A 24,808-nucleotide genomic window follows, 5' to 3' on the forward strand; every position below is an offset into this window, starting at 1 on the left:
GATTGCCATTTTCCCCACGTAGATGTGATTAAGACGCGCTCGCGATTTCTAGATTCCAAGCGCGATTGGTAAGATTTTCTCTATAGCCCACGCCTCCGCTCTCGCGAAATGAAGGTGTGGCATACTTTTCTTCTTCTTTTGGCACGACACACTTGGGACATAAGCTAGTAGTCGGTAGTCTGCTGAGGAGAGAGAAGAAGTAGTTGGAACAATGGCGGAGATGCAATAATAAACCGCGCTGTGTTTTCAGAACAGCGTTTCAGAGTGCTATATTTATTGGTGACCCGGACTACGAACGCGACCTTCCATGAAGCAGTGTAAGCATCTCGACAGCCTCAGCCCTGGTACCGCTGCCACTGCACCCGGCCATGTACCTTCTTCGGGTGTTGTTGGAGGCACTACTACCATGACGCTACCACAGCTGTGGCTTGCCGATCCCTCCTTATGGTTCATTCAAGTCGAGAACAAGTTCCGCATTCATCGCATCGCATCAGAAGTTCGCAAGCATGAGCTTCTCGATGAAGCGTTGCCGCCACAGGCAATGGCCGAAATACGCGACATCCTCGTGGGCCCACCTGCTAACACTTCATATACGACAGTCGAACAGGATTTTCTTCACCGACTCGTTCCGCCTAAGCATCGGCGCATTCAGCAACTTCTGTGCAACGAAGAGCTCGGGAACCACCGTCCCACACAGTTTCTATGTCACCTGCAGCACCTGCTTGGGGACCAGCCGGACAGCTCAGAAACATGCATACTGCGTGAGTTGTTTTTACAGCGTCTTCCACCTGCCATGCGAATGGTTCTTGTCCCAGCTCGGGATAAGCCGCTGTCGGAGCTGGCAGAAATGGCCGATGTCATGATGGACGTTGCTCCGGCAGTCATAAACGCTGCCCACACCTCTCCGATTTCCGAAGCAGATTCCCTTCGAGAAACGGTAAAAGATCTCGCAGCTGAAGTCAACAACTTGCGTCTGCAATTTCACACTTTGTTATTCGTGTCGATGCGTCTCGCCATGCTCTTCAGCCTCACTATGACGGTCCTTTCCCAGTCCTCAAGCGTTCTGAACATCATTTTACAATCCTGCGTAATGGGCGTGAATACACAGTCAGCATGGAAAGGATCAAGCCGGCACCCATTCTGACAAGCTCCGTCTGATTATTTTTTTTCTTCAAGTGCCCACGGCCACTTGTCTGCAGGGGGGGGGGGGGGGAGCTATCTGTGGCATACTTTTCTTCTTCGTCAGGCACGACACACTTAGGACATAAGCTTGCAGTGGGTAGTCTGCTGAGGAGAGAGAAGTAGTTGGAACAATGGCGGAGATGCATTAATAAACCGCGCTGTGTTTACGGAACCGCGTTTCAGAGTGCTATAAAGGGTTCCTCTGTAGTGCTCCAGCTAAAATAGTTCAATTTGTCGTTTTACCGTTCTATAGAGAAACCGCCGAACAATGAAATGGGTCGAACTCTCAAATGCTTTTTAGTGGGTCTACCCAAAAAGGACGCCGCTCGCGCTGAGAGTCTGTGCTTTGCCGTGACTGTCGCCATTGTGTATGCTAGCTGTGTGCCGGCTAATAAACACTCTAACAAATAGGTGAAGAGTGCTGCGATTCATTTCGATGCCCTTGGAACTACGATCACGTACACTGCCATCTACGATGGCCCACGACGCCTCTCAGCAAACGCCTCCTCCCATGCCACCCCCTTGTCCCGGTGTCCCCAGGATCCGTGATCCACCCATCTTCACGGGTGCCGATGGCACTGACGTGGAGAACTGGCTCGCCATTTACGAGCACGTGAGCGTCCCCAACAAATGGGACGAAAACAGCAAGTTGACAAACTTGGTGTTCTACCATGCGAACACTGCGAGTTTGTGGTACAACAGCCACGCGTCCAATTTCGCAACCTGGTCCGATTTTAAGAGCGCGACTTCTAACGTTTTTGGCCGCCCTGAAGTTCGTAAGCCGCAAGCCGAGCGGTGCTTACGCAAACGCGTAACAGTTCCCTAACAGTTACAATATTTTATATGGAGCGGGCTTCTCTTTTTCTAGTGATATCGAATCTTCAAAGGGGTCCTCCAACGTTTCAAAACGTCGGTACTGACTGCGCAACTCATAGTGGCGCTAGCTGGAACTATTGCGAGCGGAAACGACGCCAGATCGTTGCCGCCATGTGATTGGATAAATGTAACGTTAACATAAGCGCGACATTGCATCAAAATAGGGATCTCTATTTAATTTCTTTTTTAGTATAATTATTCACTAAAAGTGAGAGAAAATAAAGCTCTCAAACCTTTCTAGCTCGAAAATTGCAAAGCTAGTCAAAGAATGCGCGCAACACCTTGTGGTGAATGAAGCGTGCCAAAGATGGTCCGAGCCCCGTTGTTTGAAGAAATTAAAAGAAAGAAATGTAAAAATGTTGATATATATACGCTATCACAACAAAAAAGATCAATAAAGGTACCGAAAGAATATAGGAGCATTCGCAAACTGGCTCGTTTCCCACGTGTCGTTCCCTCTTCAAGTACCACAATGAGTAGCACGATCTGCTCGAGAACCGCTGGTGCTGCCTTGGCAAGATTCTTCGCAAGACCGTTCTAGTCTCGCCTTCAAGCTTGCCCGTGCTCAACCTGCTGGGGTGTTCTCTGCCGAGGACTGAGTGGTTTTAACTTTCTGTCTTAGAGTCCAATTGTATAGTTTATCTGTTTCTGAGTCCAACCATAACTCTAGAGCTCATGTCGACTACTTCTCCTGGCCAGGCGCGATCCGCCTGGTCAGCGTCCCTGCCTTCTAATGAATTATCGCTAGACTGCTTTTTCCGCAGTGGTATCGACAGCATTCCCATGGCACTGGTACCTACAAATGGAGGCTTCATCAGACTTACAAACTCTTAAGTGGTTCAAAAGGAACTTAAGACAACTTCCAACCATTTCCAGACCATCACAGATGTGCGCCCATTTGGGCGAGGAGGTATCGTGTGTAGGTCACCGGATCAGACCTGCGTGAAGGATCTTCTCAAAGGCACCTCCTTTGCTGCTACCCCGGTGAGTGCTTTTATTCCGCCTCACCTTGCGTGTACTAAAGGCCTTGTACGGGGAGTCGACTCCACGCTGAGTCCAGCTGAGACCCTAGGCAGGCTCTCTGGAGCAGGCGTAATTTCAATTTACCGGTGTAATCGCCTAGTCGACAAAGAGAGGGTACCAACCGAATCTGTCATCGCGACACTTGTGGGCACCAAATGCCCGTCAGAAATAAAATTATGGCCACTGATCTTCCGAGTAGAATCTCTCGCTTCTCGTCCGATTCAGTGCAAGAACTGCTGGAGATTTGGCCACAGTGCGGGAGGATGTAAATCTATCGTTCGTTGTAGCACCTGCGGAGAGAGCCATCTTTCAAGCAAGTGTAATGCAACAGCGCAAAAGTATCTCTGTGGGGGCAGTCACTGCGTCGACAACTCTGACTGTTCTGCTCGTTCCCAGGATGTTCAAATCCTAGAAGTTATTGACCGCCACCGCTGTTCTCAAAGGGAAGCCATTGACATAGTTAGAGACAGGGCTTTTGGATACTCTGGTATTACAGCGCGCTGCACTTCCAGTATTGACTCAAACTTATCGCAGGCTATTGAAACTGCTGTGGAAAAGGCAGTAAGTAAGGCAATGGATAAACTCATATCTAACCTTTCCGACTGTTTGGTGCAAATTCTCTCAAGTCAGATTAGACAAACAGAACAGACTAGCACAAAACCTGGAGTATTAGACATTACCAGCGTTGCCACGCAGCTACGCAATGTAGTGTTGGACAAACTTTCTGCATCTGCAGGCAAGGCTAAGCAGTCAGGAACACAAGTGCACTTGGACCGACATTCGCCTCAGCAGAGCACAAGTAATGCTACAGATATGGAACTCGATATACGAACTAATAAACGTACCAGACCCCTATCTTCACCGATCTCAAGTCCAAATCTGAACGGAATGAATCAGCTATTTCGCATGAAGATGATAAAAAGGGCGCGACATGCGCCTCTGCGGTGTGCTCAACACCATAGGTCAGTTGATGATACTACAGTGGAACTGCCGCTCTATATTCTCAGCCTCAACCGACTTACATTACATTTGCAATAATTTTAACCTTGATATGATAATTCTCCGAGAAACTTGGCTCACACCAGATAAAAATTTTCATCTTGCAGGTTTTCGTTCTTTTCGATTGGATCACCCATCACGTGGTGGTGGTTTAATGATCTTTGTATCAAGTTAATTATGCCATAGGGCAAAAATTTCTTTCAGATTGTTAGACTTGGATTGTGAAATATTAGCATTAGACTTGTGTCTCCCTAGATACCACCCTTCTTCAATTGTAAATTGCTACTTCCATTCCGGTGTACAAAGCACGTGTTATCTTGACAGCGTTTTGGTAGCATGTAGAAAGGAAATTGTACTCACAGGAGACTTTAATTCACATCATTTATCTTGGGGTATAAGGACAGATTCTTGTGGTAGGCAACTGTGGGAATGGACTATTAATCACAGCCTCTTCTATCTGAATAAAGGTCATGTAATATTTGTCCGAGGTCAAACTAGCTGAGTATTGGATTTAACGTTTTGCTCCAATGCAAACAAGGTTTTGTCATGGGCTGTTCTGGATTCGGCAACTAACAGCGACCATCTTCCTGTAGATTTTGACATTACTTGTCCAACAATAACTTTACATCAACCGAAACGCACATACATCAACCCTAGCAAATTTCAAGCCCGCCTCCGTTCTGCCATTTCCAAGCTTGGAAATGCCAGTGCTAAGGAGATTGCATATACGATGGGATCAATGCTGGAAGGATCTAGAAAAAATTCCGAATTTTCGATTCCATCCAATAAACGATCCTCGTCTCGTTGGTGGAACGATGAGTGTACGCGCGATTATAGAAGACGAAAAGCCGCTTGGAAAAAACCTCTTCTTAATCAGAGCCCAACAAACTGGAAGGTTTATCAATTCCTTGCTGTCGTACTTAAGCGTACAGTGAACCGCGCGAAAGAAGACTACGACAGTAGACATTTTGATTACCTTTCTAAATCAAAAAATAAGCGTGCTTTGTGCGCTTATCTTCGGACAAAAAAAGCACTGCCACCACTTTTAACGTTGCAGTCATGTGTCTTGGCACTGGAAGAAATGAACACTTCTCTAGAAGGCATAGCGCAAGGTTTATAACGCTGCTTCACTGCTAATTTTTTGACTTTTCCGTCCGTTCTGGTAAACTTGCTTGAATTTCCAGAAGTTTCTTTAGCTGAATTGAGTCAGACAGTATTATGCTTACCGAGAACGGCTCCCGGACCAGATGGCATTACGAACTCTATGTTAAATTGTTTACTCTAGGAATCGCCTAATCATTTGCTAGAACTAGTGAATTATTCGTTAGGGAACACATGGATACCTCCAGAGTGGAAACTTTCCAAAATTGTATTGTTGCTAAAAATGAAAATGATGCATACACGTTGGATAACAAAAGGCCGATCGCACTGACATCAAACCTAATGAAAATGGTTGAGAGAATCATCAATATAAGAATTAATGCACTTTTTACCATGAGGTCAATTTAAAGTCTCTGTCAAATTGGGTTGAGGGCTGGTTGTTCAATTTTGGATGCCCACGTTGACTTAGAAAGTCGGCTTCAATTAGCTCGGCTACACGAAAAATATGCAGTTTTAGTTACTTCCGACATCGCTAAAGCATATGATACCGTGGAGCACTGTATTTTCATAGATCGATTAGAATACCTTGATTTTCCATCATACATAGTAGCGTGGGTTCACAATTTTCTCGCAGACAGAAAATTTTATTGTTTTAAAGATGGGTTTTCATCATCTACTCATACCCAAACGAGGGGTGTACCGCAAGGCTCGGTGCTTTCCCCGGTGCTATTTACTTTACTAATGAGCACCATACCACGTAAACAGAATTTAACAACTTATGTTTATGCAGACGATATCACAATTTTTGCAATGGCAGATAACATTCAGACCTTATATGAACGGCTACAGACTTACCTTAATATATTGGAGAGCTGGCTCGATGGCAACAGCTTTTTACTTAATCCGAGTAAATGTGCCCTCGTTCTTTTCCCGCTGCAATACCCTGTGAACATCTCTCTGTCTTACCATCATGAGGATATACCACAGGTGGAATCTGTGAAATACTTTGGAGTAATTTATTATACATCGCCTAACTGACGACGTCATATCGAATATATCGCCAGAAAAGGTGTGCGGGCCATTGGCATAATACGTAGGCTAAGCAACTACCGCATAGTTATGAGAAGAGACACATTATTAATGATATATCGCATGTGCGTTCGTCCCATTTTGGAATTTGGTTGTGTACTTTTCTCTGGAGTTCCAGCTTTCAAGTTGCGGCCTCTAATTCTTCTGCAAAGAGAAGCTTCGCGCTTATGCCTTGGCCTTCCCAAAACAGTTGTCAATAACTTGTTGTATCTCGAATCGAGGGTCCCTCTGCTTTCTTGTAGAATTCGCCTTCTGACTGTTCAGACATTCTTAGGAATTGATGAATCACCATTACGACATTCAGAAACAGCCTTTATTTCCACCCCGCAATCATTTCTTGCTGCTAGATGGCTGCGATTACACACGCCACAAATTATATTTGTGAAAAATTTACTGGAGCCTCCAAACGTACGTATATGCGACATCATGCCGAGTCGTGAAAATTTAGCCCCGGTGGAAATTAAGTTCGACGACATTTTTCCTAATAATGCCAAATTACTTCCTCATGATAATTCGGATGGTTTACTACGAGATCGCCTGCGCCGTATTAAAACGAACGTTATTATTGCTACAGACGCATCGTAATACGACTAAAAGTCATTTGTTGGTATTTTCAGCCCCATTTAAGTTGGATTTATTTCCTTTGACTACCTCATTTCAAGTTTCTGGCAGTGGTGCTCACCTTACGCAAGTTAGATACAGCAATTACATCAGCTGTCATAATAACAGATTCCCTACCTCTCTGTGCGGCACTTTCTGTTGGTGCTGAGAATCACTTAACAAAGTCGTTCCGTGCACTAGTTCCTGCGCATTTTAGAAAAGTACGATTAGTTTGGGTGCCTGGACATAAAAGTTTGTTTCTAAATGAACTAGCCGATTCCTTAGCTAAGACGTCAATCAGCGAACCAATTCTACCACTCTGTCCATCATCCGCTTATGTGACTGCTCCTCGATTCCGCAGACGTAATCTTATGCAAGTCTTTAAATGTTCAGCACTAACAAACTCTACAGAATATCGCCATTTATTATATCCCTGGCGAAGAGACTTTTGCCGCACTCGAAAACAAGAAGTAGCTATCACAAGGCTGCGTTGCCGGGTACCAAATCTAAATTTCTATAAGCACAGGTCTGCTCAGGCACCTTCGCCACTGTGTGCATTCTGTGATGAACTGGAAACAATAGACTATTTCTTTTTGACCTGCAGGCGAGTTAACACATTACGAAAAACCCTATTAAAAATACCTTTACGTGGTATTGGTATGGACTTATCTCTGCCTGTCATTTTGTATTTCGGAGCTTCCATTTCTGGTTTCTCTAAGGCGACAGTATGCGCGGCCTTCCGGGGCTATATTGATGAAAATGATAGGTTGACTAATTAACCAGTTTTATTATCCTAACATGTCCACATAATTATATACGTAATAAATCAGATTATTGCTCTATTCTAAGAATGAATTCGTTTATGTAAATATTTGCATGCATTACATTAAGCACCCCACTTTCCTAGGCTATCGGTAACCTTTCTGTTAAACTTCCATCATTCCAAATCTGAACAGTAAATTTTAATGCCACTCGTTTCTTGGCCGATCCCCCACAGTGGGTATGCGCCACTAACAATTGGAGAAGAACAACTACCACAATGCTTGTTACGATCGCAACGGCGTCCTTCATACGCTGGACATAACAGGCAATACGCCATTCGAGCTTCCGGTACGGTAGCACTTTCAGTGATTATTATTGGGCAGCCTTCGACGTCATAGGGTGAGGGAAACACGGTAATACAAGCCCGCAAAAGTCGAGTTGATGGTGAGCACCCATTTTATTGTATTTGGATATCTCTACCCTAAATAACTTTGCGCAGCGTGCCCCTATTGCAACCAGATACAAATACAAGTAAAACTATGTCATGAGAAAGTGTTAAAAGGCCCTTTCATGTTTTGTTATGAGTTCTTTTTTTTAATTTTTTCTTCGTGTTTTAGATCACTAGACCTCACTATTCATTTTATTTTAACGTGCTGTCGGGCAAGTGTACTCTTGTTTTTATTGTACCAAGAAAGCTTCTGCTTGGCCATATTAGAAAATGAGACCATCCGCGGTTTCAGACTGCTTGACGCCGAGGTAAAAGTTCTGGCACACTCTAAATAAAGAGCGAGTAAAAAGGGTGTCTTTTTGTCCCACAACAATAATCGTCATATATATTGCATTCCATCCTTGCGCTATCGCCCCGCGCCCGGTATATTCCGGTCACGATTGACATGCCCATTATTAGGGTTACATTGCATTCTCGATAGGAAAGTGGCCAGCGCCGAGTTTTCAAGAACGGAAGTGCACGCAAGCTTGCTGACGATTATTGTTGTGGGACAACAAGACACCCTTTTTACTCGATATTTTTTAAGGTGCATACTTTGATGATGTTGCAGTGTGGTGTACCACCACTGAAAGTGTACAAGAGACAGTTGCCGTCATTAGAATTTTTGATGAAACTGCAAGAAGTCGGGTGAATTGCGGAAAGTGTCTAGGGCTGTGGCATGGAGACTTGATGTTCACTAGTTTAAAAATCCATTAAAATGCGTAGGCGTGCCTTTCCAACATTACAAAAATACTAATGACTATACTGGAATGAACCAATAAAATAACACGCGGACTGAGGCGCAGCGGAACTATAAATGTATCCCAATGTTTGCCAGAGCTACGGTATGCAACATAATTTCAAAGAAAAAATTAAGGTTGATGCAGGTTTTTGTGTTGCTGACGGTCGCACGTAGAAAAGCTGCATAGGATATTTGCGGTCTTCGTATGGGGGTCCACATGGGAAAGATGCAGCAGGACGAATTTGTTCCGAAGAGTTAAACAAGGGGGACTAAGCCTGTCGCATCTGTTCGCGCGACAACTAGTTAATAGTTTTATTTTCTTTCGACAAGTTCGACACCCCTTCTTGAGAACGGTATGCCAGCTAAGCCTTTTTCGTGTTTTGCCTAACTTTGTGGTTAGCACCGTTAGCATGCCCGGAGCCACGCGAGCTTTCTTTAAGAAAGTTTCGGATAGTGTCCGCTTCTTGTCAGTTTGATTTTTCAATGAATAGCTTTTTTTTTTCTTGAGCAAAAAAAAATGAATAAAAACATACGCGACATGATTTTTCCTGTTCCTATGTATAGGCTGGTCAGAAGTGAGGGAGAGAACAATATTGTTCTTAGGCGTGTTCAAAAAAGCAAATGCAGCAAAGTTCAAAAAGCTTTTTTCTTTATATTACACTCGGGAACGTTACCAGTTAGGTAGAGTATTTTATAGGCCATTGGGGTTCGAACTCTTTTTATCTGTCGAAAGCCGGAGACAATACTTCACGTTTTTTTTTTCGCATTGTTAAGAGGGTGTCTACTTCTGGAATGTTGTGCATAGAAATACAAAAAAAGAAACTTTCTTTACATTCAGCTGGATATCACGTTTTTAAAGAAGAAAAAGAGGATGAAATGCCTTTTGTTTTCGTAACGCTGCTTGGCCTCCATTGTCTATGGCGGGCCAAAATGGCTGGTTTCTACCGGAACCCTGACAAACGTCCTGCGCACATGCTATTCAGCGAAAGTATTGCCCAATACGTTGATTTACTTAAACGAGGACCCTTTATTCTGAAATGGCTTTTCTGGGTTGAAGCCTTGGTGAAACTAAACGAATTTCAACACTGTAATCACTAACAGTTTTGCGACAGTCTCATCATCACTTCTGTGTTGTATGTTATTGCTCATAGCGCCTTATATTGACATTTTTACCAAGGACACAACCGTTATTAACAAAAGGAGGCGTGGCCGTGTGGTAGAACATCCGCTTTTTACGCAAACGACCCGGGTTTAACCCTCACTCGAACCAAACACAACCCTGGTTCAATTACCACTCTGCTGCAGGTTTTTATCATTTATGTTGTGCGATTTTTCGGTCACGCATCGATTGATGATTTTTCGCTCAAAACCAACAACGCCTACACCAAAGCCGACATCAGAATATCAGCGAAATGCGCTCTTTCACAATCTCGCGCTAATAATGTCAAGACGTAATTGGGAGGTATTGTTTTTATAACACGCATGTATTTGAGCAGCCAGTCTCCTTCCTTAGTTCGAAAACTTTTAAAGTTACCGCTTAGCTCTCGGAGCATTCTATTGTTCTCATCACCTTTTATAACTTCGCAGTGTTGAAGAAAAAATACGCACTCATACTTTATCAGAATTATGGTCGAGATCCCAATTGTTATGCAACACATAACAATGCTTTGTTGGCATTAGTTTACAATGTACATACACTTTTTATGAGAGCGCAATCAATGCATACACCCTTGGTAATAGATCTATAAATTGTGCGAACCTTGTATATTATATGTAAACTAGCTAGCAAACTACTAGCCGTATCAGCATTGCGGGCCACGGCCTTATGATGCCACGTATCAGTGCAGTATTCGTCGTCGTTTTCCTGGTTGCAGTTTTTATTATGTAAGTATTCCTGCAAGCGTCATGTACCCAATCAATAGTAGTATGAAAGCTGTTTTTTTATAAATTTCGTGACGTGCATTACATTACATGACCTGCCGGTTTCTTTTTCATTTACCAAGTGAACTTTTCATTATTGCTAAACCATCAGAACTAGTTGCTAGGAAACACATCAGAGCTCAGTTCTAATATTGATCATTGCTGTGTTTTTGTAAAACATTACTAAATATGTGTGGTCTGTGGAACCTATTTCTCTTTGGCGGCAAGAAATATATGTAGAAAAACTGGGACAAAGGCCCGCACGCACACAGTCAAGACAAGCAGTATCATTAAAAAGGCAGAGTTAAGAGATGCATACAAATGAATACAGACAGCATGCCGGCATTTTACCAATCTCGGCCCAAGGTTGGCAAGCATTAGCCGGAACATAGTGTTGACGTTAGGGTTTCGGAAGTTTCTGGGCTTAAATGTACATTAGTTCAATATTAGAAGCCACTGAATACCTCGTATGCGCTAAGACGGCTGTAGTCAATGTTGTCTGACCAACTCATCGCCAATTGCAGTGGAGATGACCTAAGTGAACACAGTGCGTCATACGTATCACCGACAATGACAGCTCCAATTTTTATGGCCAACCTTAACCGTTGGTGGCCCCATCATACCTTCTTTTAAACATTTAAGGCTCGCTCCTGTAAGTGGTTTCGTGGGCTTCGCCAAAACTCTGTCACACTTTCCACTCAATGTGTAGTTCAACTTAGGTAGCATATTAAGCGTTTAAACAAATGTATTTTGCATAGGCTTTAGCATTTAGGCAAGCAGAAGGCACAATAGCCTAGAAATGTCATGAGTGTAGATATGTGTATTCTGAATGCATACAGTGAAGATATGACACAAATACTGAAAGCTTTAGAAAAAGCTTCGCCCTTTAGGATTTCGTCTGCTGATCACTTTCTTGTAGATAATTGCATAGAACCAACACCAATTATTCTGGATAATGACCTTTTATTACAAATCGCGGCAAAGGCGCACCACACACTAACACACATAGCCAACGTTCTTTGTAACAAGGCTTATTTAGGTTGTGAGTGCACTGAAGGTACAAAATGAATTTATTGAAAAGCAAAGTATGATATAAAATAGATAGCTGAACGTCCTTCCTTGAATACTGATTCGAAGCAACTAACTCATACGTGCCACAAGTACCAGAGTATACATGGCGCATTTATTTATTTGATGGCACTGATGGCTAGAGCTTTATTAATGATAAAACATCAACACTACTCAAACTTGGGGTGTTATAAATGTACAGATTTCTTCGTCGCAAAACCCGGCGAAGAAAAAATGAAAGCGAATGTTCAGATTGCACACAACAACGGGATTAGGAACAAAATAACACACACGAATACTGACAAATGAGCAATTGATGATAACTTGACTGACCAATTTCAACGTGTACAAGGTACACCACAGAGGCCTTTATACAAACTGAAAAATTGAGGAAAAACAAAGAGAAAATATTTTACCTAAGAAAAACATGGAAACTAAAGGTAATGAACAACTTACTGACCATCATACGAATACAAATATTGGAAGAAAGTTTACGAGTTGTCAAAATACTTCGTCACACAACTGCGCGTGGCTTGTCTTAATGTCAAAGAAATCAGGTCAAAAATTGCAAAAGGAAGTTTCTTTCTCACTGAAACATAGCCACAGATCGTCAATCAATAGCGGTATACGAATTCATTTTTTCTCGATGACTACCGACTGAAAGTTAAGGGGGGCTTGTTCGCCAATGCCGCTAGCCTCAGCGAGAGGAAATATTCACCGCCGTCTAACGAGCCATAGCAGCCCGCCAGCTTGGGGCAGAAACGCGTACGCATCTTCAGAAGTCACGTCATTTGTAGCCATACCCTCCCCCCCATGATCTTCATTTTGAAAGGCCGTAAAAGCACGGAACCCCTGTCTAACCACCTTCATCGGTAGAGCGGACGTTTCTACAGTAAACTCAGTTAGAAAGCTCCACCGAAACCAATAGTTAGTGACCGGATTTGATGCAAATTAATATTTTTGTTCCTTGCATTTCCACAATGCCACTTTAATAAGACCAAAAATAGAGCTTAAGAATGTCTTTTTTATAGAGCCTACCTCTACCAATTTTTGAAATTGGTGACACCAAAGACCCCCTTTAACTTCAAATTTTCCTTTTGAGTACAGTTGAAGACCAGTATTTATGCTACGGGACTGCACTGCGCTTTCGGAATTCCATAACCTTCAACCTGCACACAATTTCAGATGTTCTGGTCAGCAGAGCTACAAGGCTTCTTAGCCAATAAGATGAAAGACTATTCTCTGCACAAGTGTTCATCCACAGCGCGTCGTCTGCTCGGCATCTCCCCAGTGTCTGCTTACACGCGTAGGGAAGGGAGGTGCTTGTGTGCAGCCGCAGCATGATGGAAAACAAATGCGAAACCTTGGAGTATCATCAGGAGAAAGTAGTGTGTAGAGAAAGCAATCAAATGCACTCATGGTTCGCGTTTAGTTTGTCGCTTGCTTCCTAAAGGGTGCATCGCCAAGTCAAATCTCGAGTTTTAGTCAGACATTGGAATATTTTGCATGCCAAATGAAAATTAATATTTCTGCCACAATTATTTTGAATTTGTTTGATAAGAAGCCGCGAAAGCATAACGCAAGGAGATGAGATGGAGGCATTTGCCCCTTGCACGAAGTACAGACTTAACAAACCCAAGTCTTTCCTTATCCGCTCCGGTATCGGAGTAACTCGGAACCGGAAGATCACACGACACAGACACATCAACAGAACATCAAGATTACATGAACACGACAGCCCGGTCATGCACGCTAGTGGTCTAAAGTCGTTTCTTTGTTCTCTGTACTGTACTGCTTGTTTCTCAGGGTGGATTTCTCAATGAGCGCACCTTTGAAGAGGTCGGCTTGGATTTGATATCCTTATGATGACACGCAGGATCACAGGACTGGAACTGGTCTGAGAGATGCTGTACCAGAAACAAGCCAACCGTCGTATTACTGCCAGCAGCACGATGCGAGAAATTAACACCAATGTGAGCGAAATGGAGCCAGCTTAATCTGGCATCGCGTTTGATATTGAACTAAACATCACATCATTTCCCCGGTGTGTATGATACTAAGGAGGCAAAACCTTCCATTTGTCATACTTTCACACATGCATGCATCTCTCTATTCGTTCTTTGCTCCCTACATTCGTTTTTTCTTCCGTCTGTCCTTGCGTATATCCTTGCGTCCATCAGTCCGTCTGTGCGTCCTTCCGCCCGTCATCCATCCGTCCATGCGTCCATGAATATTTTCGTGTGTCCAGCCGTCCGCACGTCTGGAAGGACAGATGGACAGAGGCACGGACGGACATACAGACGAATGAGAACTTGGATGCATACAAAGATGGAAGCAAGAGCAAATTAACAAACTAGCGGAAGCACGGACGTACAGACAAATGAACGGAAGCACGAACGGATGGACGAAAGCACAGACCAAGGGACGCATGAATGGACAGACGGACAGACGGATGGATGGAAGCATGCATGGACAGCCAGACAGATAGACGACGAATGAAAAAAAGCATAAACGCAATGATGGATTGAAAAAGGTCGAACGAACGGAAGCAGAGATGGTTGGATGGACGGGCAAACAAACAGATAGTTGGATACACGGATAGATGAACGGATGCTTGCCCCACTCATCATCGTTCACTCCGTGAATATGTTGCGAAAGCCACTAACGCCATCTTGTTGTAAAATTCCCAAGGACATATACACATAACGCCATATATCGAACAACTCATAAACTCGAGGTGGCTACATACTGCATACGAGAGAGAGAAATAATAAGGAGAAAAACAGGGAGCTTAACCAGGACTGAGCTCCGGTAAGCTAACCTGAACCAGGAAAAGGGAAAGAAGAAAGAAAAGTTATAGAGAAGGAGAAAAAAATCACTGACTTTTTCTACGCATAGCAGTTTTGCGTTTCACATTACGAACAATGAAACAGGCTGGCGTCTTTGAAGAAACGCCGCAGCGCTTTCATTGCCTTTGAGAACGGGTATGGGAAGCGCCCTGGTCCCGATACCTTCTAGAGAATGAAATCACTTTTGTTCAGTTTATATAGAACACTGCGGAGGTAAAGCTTCTCTTTTGTGTATGCCAGATGGTAGCATAAAAGTGTTCAATAGTCTCATCAACGGCCCAGTCGTTGCACTCCACACTGTCGACCGTCCCAATGGTAAATGAGCAGGCATCGGTGAAGGCTATGCCCATACGCCGACGACACAACCCTGTAACTTTCTCCCTGGAAAAGTCAAAAAGTATTCACAGTCGTAGAGGTGGGTCGAGAGAATACAGTCGTTGATGTACGAACTGTGATGACTGCCAATTCTGGAATGTCATGTTCTGCGTCAGCTCATTTCAGTATCCAGCCGTGTCAATCCAAAACAAAGATATGAAAAAAAACTTTGGTTTACGTGTGCATTTCAGGCTGCTTTATCCGCGAGGCAGTTGCTGGAGATATTCCAATGACTCGCTATCCACTGGAACAAAACGTTGTGTTCTTTCTCGGTCACATGGTGCAGCACTTGTCTGATCTTCCACATCAGTTGTTTGTGCGACCCACAACGAAGTTCTGAAGAAAAACATATTAGAGCCACCTTGATGTCACAGAATAATGCCCATTGAATAGCACCTCGCATGGCACCTCGCAGGGCAATTACCTCCAAACCAGTCGATGTGCTCATGTGAGAAAGTTTGTAAGTGATGTCGAAGTGTCATGATGGGATGATGGTGGCCGCGGTGGAGCTAGTCTGTGTGGTTGAGTCATCTATGTATACGTGAAATCTCTCAATATAGGAAGTTTGCAAACATTCCAGGACTGCTCGCTTCAGAGCTAAGGTAAAAAAGACTTTTTCGTTTTTTATTCCTGGGAGGGAAAGGCGCACATCACAATATCATAGGAACCACAAGATGGAGGGTGAAGGTGCCGAGGTACTACATACGGAGGAGGGAAGGACCCACGGTCTGAGGAGCTTCGCCTCGAAAGAAATAACGCGCCTAGATTCCGCTTGCAAGCTTTATTCTTTCTGTCAACCTTCTATTCACGCAACAGATATCACAAATTATACACGTCGCCTCGAATATTTCTCACTGTGTCACGTGTTACTCTTCCGTACGCAGGACCATTCCATGTGGTACGCCACCTCCTCTACGTTGAGACGCGCACCAGTGAGTTGAAGGGCAAGGGACGTTCAGTCTGACATTCAACTTTTTCCTGGGCGCGTTGCGTTGTAAATCTTGGCAGCCGAGATCATGAGCGCCCAACGCATGCATTCGTCTCGCATACTAGAAATGCTCAAACCTGGTGAGTGGCAATTTAAGGCGCTCGCATAGAAGAAATAGACCCTGCGTGATTAAACCAGGTTAACAAGAGGCTGAAACACCCTTAGTGGTCTAGCTATTTGCTCCGGAGCTGCCCTTCTCAGCCATGAAAAACAAAGGAAGAAGCACAAGAGCGTCTTCAATTTACGGTGGATACCTAACTCACTATGTTTTAAATTAAAATAAGCGACTGTATTCTGCAACCACGCAAGAGAAAAATGCAGGTCTATGTTAAAATATTGACGCCTTTGTACCACCGTAAACTAAAAGTTTTTTTCATTTTTTGGTCATAAACACAGGTCACGTACGTAGTTACTTAAAAATTACAATTTTTGTAAACATTTTGTTTGCATGTATTCACAATTTTAGGGGCCTAAATGTGTACTTTTCCAGAATGTTTTAGCGCCTAAAACCCGATTTTTATAGTCAACACAACTGGTCTCTGCTATTGGCACTTTAGCCAAGTCTTGCTCCCATGATCAGCCGTTGTTGGGCTATGATGACATTTATTCTCTGTAGCTCATTATTTTCTTAACTGTTTTTTACTACACTTAGTGTGTTGTATTCAGACAAATGTGACATATATAATGTATAGCAAGCAGAAACAGAAAGGAGTGTATGCCTAAACGTGTTGGCAATTCACATTCACTTTTAATTGCACAAGTGAACAAGGACACCAAGTGCTGTGGCCATGTTACTTATTCTCTTTGCTTTTTTGTGCACCTAAAGCTACAACAAGAGGAATAGATTGTTCTAGGTTGATGTATGAAGACTTACTTTGCATTGGGCCGGAAGAGGGACTTCTCCAATGACGAGTCCGCTTCGCACCACTTCGGACCTCCAAAAAACTATACAATTGAAAAGATATGCGCAAGGTCCACAAGATAAAAAAAACGTAATGCGCGATCCGGCCTGCTAGGCTCGTTTCAAGAACGACGATACTGTAAAGACAGTCCATGATGTTTTTGAAGGACAAGAAATTTTCATAAAACGCGTAAAGTGGAAGTATGCGCCCAAAGCCCTTCTACGCTTGTCCCGAGTGCTTTCACCTTATATACCGAAGACTCATTCTTCGAGATTCAATCGCACGCTCCTCTTAAAAAAACATGTCAGTCATGACAGCCCTATGCGAAATCTTGTGAAACAAGCTGATGTATGAAGAAGATGAGCAGGAGGAGGACGGAAAGAAATCAAAGGCAGGGAAGTCAACCAGACGCACGTCTGGTTTGCCACCCTGCACTGGTGGAAGGGGTGAGGGGATTAAAGGAGAAGAGAGAGAGAGAGGTGAAAGGAAACGTGTGTGTAGGTGTGACCTTTTTCATTGCACGCTTATAACCGGTCGCGTAGTCCGGTCGTCTTTAGAAAACTTAGCAATGCCCGCGTCGCTTTGCTGGCCTGCGACGCGTAGAGCCATGAACCAAACATCTTCTCTTCAGAAAAAAGTCTACTGTCTGGTGTCTCTAACTTTTCGCGTTAACTCGCACAACGTTCACATGAACACAGTAGATATTCTATTTTCTCGTCCTTCTCGCACGATTCACATCGGGAGCTATCCGCGATTGCTTTGCAAAAGGAGTGCGCCTTCGTAAAAGCCACTCCTAACCACAAGCGGTGCAGTAAAGTTGCATCCTGGCGGGAGAGATCCAATATAACCTGAAGCTTTCTCGATGGGTCGATTTTGTGTAGGCGGTGGTTCCCGACACTGGGGTCACTCAGCAAAGTTTCCGAAATAGTGTTACCGAACCAGTGAAGGCCCTTTGCAGCGTTGGTTCTCGACAATGGAATCGGGGTTGTCTGGGCGTCTACGTGGGCGGATTGGGCAGCATTATCAGCAAGGTCATTACCGACAATGCCACAATGTCCCAGTAACCACTGGAACACCACCCCATGTCCTTTCAATAAAACTTCGTGAATCACTAATCTTATTTCAATCGCAAGTTGTTGATGCTCCCTTTGTCGTAAAGCTGATTGCTAGCTCTGAAGGGATTGCCTTAGAGTCACAGAACACAGCCCATTTTTGAGGTCGGGCTTCGGCAATGTAAAGTATAGCAGCACGTAAGGCAGCAACCTGCGCTGCTGTGGATGCTGTTCTATGCGATAGTTTAAACTTTATAGTGACCTGGTACGTCGGGATGACAACAGCAACTGTGGAGCTGTCAGCCGAGGCCAATCCATCGGTGTAAATGTGGATCCTCTGGCGGTATTTTTTTTGAGTAGCGACAATGTCACTGGTCGTAGGACCACTGTTGAATGACGGCTCTTCGATATTCCCGGAATAGTGAGGCACACCTGTGGTTGTTGTAGGCACCATGGAGGTGACGCTGGTCTTGTTGATGGAGTGAAGTCAAAAGGAAGGCATTCTCTATGAGCCGAAATAATCTTTGAAAACACCGCTTGTGGTCTTTGAAGCGGCAACACTGCAACATAGTGACCAGGAACACGGCAGAGGTGTCTTATTTGGGCTCTCAAATCGTCAGCGGTTATGTCCATTTGAATTGGATGCTCTCTTGCGATCATAATTGCCCCGTAGGTTGAGTAGCATCGCGGCAATTCTAAGCACACGCGTAGTGTTGTCCTTGCAGACTTTCGAGGGTGTGGATGTTCGTCTTGCACGTACATGCCAGTAACGGCAAGCTGTAGCGCAAAAAACCTAGAAACAGTGACCTGTACAGCAGCATTATTGACCTTATCAATGTGTCTCATGATTTTCCGCAGAGGAACCGCAATATATGGACGATGGAGGTTAGCCTTCTCTTCAGGTATTGGGAGTGGGCACTCCACGAAAGTAGTCTGTCAATAATCACACCCAAGAAGAAATGCTTCTTCTGGTATGGAATATTTTGTCCTTTGATGGTAACGTGGTATTGTGTAATTGTTCTGCGAGTAAACGCAACCAATGCATATTTCTCCGTTGAGACGGAAAGACCCTGTTTGCGGAGATATGAGCATGTCAGGGTGGCAGCCTGCTGGGTTCTTGCACGTACTTGTAGACGAGTTACAGCCGAAGTTCATAGGCAAATATTGTCCGCACATATGGATGTGAGGATTTTAGAGGACAAAATTTCACAAAGACCTACCATAACGAGGTTAAATAAAGTGGGACTTAATATGGCACCCTGAGGGACGCAATGGGAGGTATAGTGATTGGTGGTAGGGCCATCTGCGGTTTGTACAAAAAAGGACCTTCTCGTCAAATAATCCTGGATCCATTGGAAGATCTGACCATCAATTCCGACAGCTTCCAACGAGTCTCGGATGGCTTTATGTGTTATGTGATCATAAGCTTCTTCGACGTCGAGGAAGAGTGCCAGTTGTAGGCGCTTGAGGCTCTTCTGTTGCTGGATAAATGTTGTGAGATCAATCACGTTGTCAAGAGATGACTTACTTCGCCGAAAACCAGTCATGCTGCTTAGGTATACGTTGTAGCGATTGAGGTACCATTGTAGGCGTGTAAGTATCATCCTTTCTATCACTTTTCCTACACAACTTGCGAGAGCACTAGGACAAAATGATGTCAAATCAAATGGTGACTTTTCTGGTTTAAGTAGTGGCACAAGTAGACTTATCTTTCAATCCTGGGGAACAATGCCCGCCTGCCAAGAGTGGCTGTAATAGAATAACAACTGTCCCCTGGCCTCCTGTTGAAGGTTGGCTAGAGTGGCGTGTGCAATGCCATCGGGTCCTTGTGAAGGTGATCGTCGGGAAGCCACCAAAGATGCGTCATGTTCTTCTGTAGTGAAAAGATTTTCCATTTCGGAGATGCGGGGTTCAGGGATAACACTCTTAACGGTGCCAGTGGACAAGGCATACACACCAACGATTCGTGTTCAAAATTCATTTGCCACTTCAAGTTGTGTGTAGCCTATATGTAGGGCTAAAGCCATGAAAAGATGTGTTTGTTGGGGAGGCGAGCGCAGGCCACGAATAGTGCTCCAGATGCGTGACAACGGCTTTCGAGAATCCAATGATTCGCAGAATGATTTCCAGCGTTCCTGTTCAAGTTTGTCTAAACGTCGTTGGACTTTTTTCTGTATGCGTCGTGCCAGCCTCAAGTCGCATATTGCTTTCGTCCGTCTGTATCTTCTTTCCGCCCTTCGGCGAAGCGCACACAGTTTTTCCAGATCAACTTCGAAATCTGAACGCTTGCCGGTGAACGTGAGGAGACAGGAAGCTTCCCTCATTGCCTCTTTGATGACATCCTCCAAGTTCTGGTCAGGGTCTTCACGGCATGTATTTTTCATGAGTCGCTGAAATTTTGACCAATCAATGCTTAGTATTGTGGTCCTAGGAGAGAAGTTAGTTATACGCCTTAATCGCATATAAGTTGGAAGGTGGTCATTCCCATGCGTTTCGATGTCTGAAAATTAGTGCACTTGCGACCGGAAATTTCTGAATACCAGAGTCAAATCGAGGCAACTGCTGTACGTATGGCCCCACAGGTATGTAGGAGTGCCATCATTTAAACATAGGTCGTGCTTGGAGGTGAAAGACACGAGATTTCTTCCTTTAGCGTTGATCGTCGAACTACCCCAGATTAAGTGATCTGCGTTGAAGTCTTGAGTTATAACCCACGGGCCCATAGTTGTTGTCAGTATGTCTTGTAGTCGGCCTTGTTCAAACCGTCCGGATGGTGATATGTAGACACTAGTGAGTGGGAATGACAGACAGAGAGAGAAATAACTTTATTGTGTTGAAAAAGAAGGAGTTTAGGAGCTAGATGGGTAGGGCCCCATGTCCAAGGCTCCACTGGCTTGCGCCGCCAGCCGGACGTGGTCCAGGAGTGCTTGTTGCACCTCCGGGTCCGAGCTAGCGAGGAGTGCCTCCCATTGCTCTAGAGTTTTCCATTCTACACATACGCTGTAAGTGATCAAGTTCATTTGGCCGTTTAGCACAACTCCACGAGATATGGTAAAGGGTCGGTGGCGAGTCGCGACACCACGGACAATCGCGTGCATACAAGGTTGGATGAATTTTCAGCAGTCGTAATAAATTTGGATAAACTCGCGTTTGAATTTTACGGAGGTCTATGGCGTCTTCCCCTTTAAGAGATTTTGGGGGGGGGGGCACCGTATTTCTGCCGCGTGCATCGCTGGTGAGCAAGAAGCTCTCGCGCAGCCATCCGAGCCGGGTCGTTTTCTTTCTCCTCGCGAAAGCCGTCGTTGCTGGGTGGTGGTAACAATGAGCAAGGCTGCTGCTCCGCTCGGTTCGTGAGCGCTCGAGCTAGAGCGTCCGCCCTCTAGTTACCCTCTAGGCCTGCATGTCCAGGGCACCAGACCAACCTATAAGTGTTGCTCAATTCGCCGCCTAAAAATTTGCAAATGCTTAATGGGAGGCGGCTTTTCTTGAATAGCCGGCATGCCTCTTGCGAATCTGAGAGTATGGTGATGTACGTCTGGCCGTCGCTGCGCTCTCGACTTTTAATCGCCAATACGATGGCGAAACACTCGGCCTTGGTGATCGATATAGTGTACAGTGATGCGCTGGACGCCATGCTTCTCGTGTCACTGCTTACCATTGCGACGACGCAGCGCTTTCAGTTATACCTGGAAGCGTCAACGTATAGCACGTTCTCATTGCCTCTAACTAACTTTCTGATCCATTTTACACGCTCCTCTCGCCTTTCGTGATGCTGCTCCTTGGTCATGTTCCTGGGGATAGGGGCAATCGAAATATGTCGTCGGACTGGGTCTGGTACGTCCACCAGCTCCTCGTCCAAGTTTTGGGGTTGCGGTGTTATACCCGCCTTCATCAGTATCTCTCATCCCGACTTCGTCTAGCTGAGACGGTTGCGCTGACAAATCAATGTTGCTGCTTTCAGTTCAGCGTACGTGTTATGCAGGCCGATCTCGAGAAGCCTCTGTGTCGGAGTGCTTATCGGTAAGCCTAATGCTGCCCTGTAAGCTCCTCTGATGATAGAATCTACTTGCTTTTCCTCGCTCTTGTTCAGCGTGTGGAAAGGCAAGCTGTATGTCAATTTGCTCAATATGAGCGCCTGCACTAAATGGACAGTATCACTTTCTTTCATGCCTTTTTTGTGGAAGGTGATCCTCTGAATCATCCTAGCCACTTGTTTAGTTGCTGATTTAAGAAGACCGATAGTGTGATTTGCCCTACCGTTGCTTTGAACCCAGAAACGCAGGATCCGGGCGACGGTGAGTTCTTTCATTTTCGGCTTTTCGATTTCAATTTCTTTTCTTCCGTTACTTTTGTAGCGTTTGCTGTGTATTCTGATCACCTCCGATTTTTGGGTGTGCAGCTGAGACCACTGGTTCTGGCAAAGTTTTCGACAGCCAGTGCCGCCTCTTGCAGAGTCTGGTCTTTGCTGGCCAGGGACCCCCGTGTGGCCCACACAGTGATGTCGTCCGCGTACTGGTATAACCTAGCTGTGGTACACAATCCGATGCCCGAGCGAGTCGACGCATGACGATGTTAAACAACAGAGGAGATATAATGGCTCCTTGAGGCGTTCCCTTGTTTGGAATTAAGAATGACTCAGACCTAACGCTTGAGATTCCAATTGTCGCTTCCCGATCGGTGAGAAAATCTTTTAAATAGTTATATATCTTTTCCACGCAACCAATTATACTTAGCTCTGAGAGTATAGCTTCATGAGAGACATTGTCAAAAGCTCCCTTTAAGTCTAGAGCAAGCAGCAAATGCTCTCCACCTTTGGAAACACCCTTGAGGACCTCTTCTTGTATCAGGAGGAAAGCGTCCTGTGTTGAGAGACCACTGCGGAAGCTCAGCATGGTGGCCGGAAACAGCCCCTTGTCCACTATGAAATTCTGAAGTTTGGTCTGAACGACCCGTTCGAAAAGCTTCCCCTTACATGACGTAAGTGATATAGGTCTGAGCACCTGCAGGGATGGCTTTTTTTCGGGTTTCGGAATGGTTATAATTTTGGTGGTTTTCCATTCTGCAGGGACCTTTCCTGTGAGCCAATAGTGTTCATTGAATTGTTTTGTCATGCCTTCGATGGCTTTATCGCTAAGGTTTCTTATCATCGCATTCGTAATTTGGTCTTCACCGGGTGCTGTGTTTCTCTTGGCTGCCTGAGCTGCCGCAAAGACCCCCTCTGTTTTCGGCTCATCTAGTTTCTCATTTCTAGCTCTGCTGTAACTCATGTGATTAGCCGAGTTACTTGGTGGGCTATCGCCAATATATCTCTTCTTGAGGGCTTTCACGAGGTCGTCGTTCGTGCTCGGAATTGTTTCTGCGATTTTCTGCAGTGTTCTGCTTGTCGTGGATTTGAACTTGTCTGGATCAAGAATATTTCTTAGGATGGACCAAGTTTTCGTGGTGCTCAGTGTGTTCTGAAGCGAACTGCAGAACTTGACCCATCCCTCGGTAGCCAATTTGCTTGCATAGTCATTTGCTTCTTCTGTAAGAGCAGCAATCCTACGCAGTAGTGTCCTATTCAGGCGTTGACGTTTCCAACGCTTTAGTAGGCTGCGCCTGCTCTCCCATAGGTGTAGCAGACTGCTGTCTACTGCTGGCGTCTCTATGGTTCAGGCTATTTTCTTCGTAGTGATGGCGTGTATTCACTTTATGTACTCCGACCATGCCTCTATTGAGTTCGGTACAGAGTCGGGTGGAGGTTCTCGTTTCCTAAACTCAGTACAATCTGTGATCGCCGCGTCGTCTATCAATCTGCGCATTTTAGGTGTCGATATGAAGACGCTTATAATGTAATGGTCGCTTCCTAGATTTTCCTCCAGGTTTGTCCAGGATGCGTCTTTGAGGTTGAAGGTGAAAGTGGGGTCCGAGAACGTGTCTCTACATACGCTGTTGCCCACTCTCGTGGGCGCGATTGGGAGAGTTATTAAACTCAGGCCCAGCCTAGACGCAGCATGTTCGAGATGCGTTCCCTTCGACGAGTCTTTTGGGTAACCCCATGTGGTGCTGGGTGCGTTAAAATCACCCAAAACTAATAGGCGGTCCTTGTTGCCTGCGATTTTAACCGTCTCAGCAAGGAGCTCATTGAAGTTTCTCCTTTGTTTTTTGGAGGACTGTATAGGTTCACTATTGTAGTCTTCGCTTTACCTCTTTTTTGAGGGGGAATACACTGGTGATTTGGTGATTGATCTGTAGTGTTCCTTTGTACTCATCTGTTGCCACAATCATCTTGCTCACCATCGTCGCTACGCGGGGATAATTTGGGTTCTGAAAAACATAATAACCCTGAAGCTTCACTATTCTGGCACCAATTTCTTGCAAGCATATAACGTCGGGTTTATTTGGGGCCACATCGTTATAACTCTGGAGTGCTGCGGCACGTTTGTGAAAAGTGCGGCATTTCCACTGCCAGATTTCTGATTGTTCCAAACTTCTCAGGTTATTTTTGGCCATGATGCATGGGTGCTTCCACGTCGTCGCGATTCCCCTTAGATTGTTTGCTATTTCTAGCGGAGGTCGAGCGAGAGCGCTTGTTTATCGCAATTTGCAAGCTGCTAACAGCTGCATTCAAGTACTGCCTATGAGTTTTTAATTCGTCGCCGACGAAAGATTTTATCTCTTTCATGAAATCGACTAGCAGTTTATTCACGTTAGCTATACCTTCCCTATTTTTGTCTAACTGTGTCTGTATTTGCGGCGTTATTTGGTCGTGGGTTTTACTGTCATGCTTGGGGTAGGGGTGGTTGTACCTGCA

General features: G+C 44.8%; 1 protein-coding gene across 1 annotated transcript; it reads left to right on the forward strand.

Annotated features, from left to right (window-relative positions):
- Positions 1–406: 406 nt before the first annotated feature.
- On the forward strand, positions 407–22,536 carry LOC142803097 (uncharacterized). The gene is made up of 4 exons (XM_075888203.1): positions 407–761; positions 15,958–16,005; positions 22,290–22,310; positions 22,415–22,536. Exons 1-4 carry the CDS (start codon positions 407–409, stop codon positions 22,534–22,536), a joined length of 546 nt encoding a protein of 181 aa, XP_075744318.1.
- Positions 22,537–24,808: the final 2,272 nt, after the last annotated feature.

The sequence above is a fragment of the Rhipicephalus microplus genome, chromosome 3, assembly GCF_043290135.1.
Source record: "Rhipicephalus microplus isolate Deutch F79 chromosome 3, USDA_Rmic, whole genome shotgun sequence".
Classification (NCBI taxonomy): Eukaryota; Metazoa; Arthropoda; class Arachnida; order Ixodida; family Ixodidae; genus Rhipicephalus; species Rhipicephalus microplus.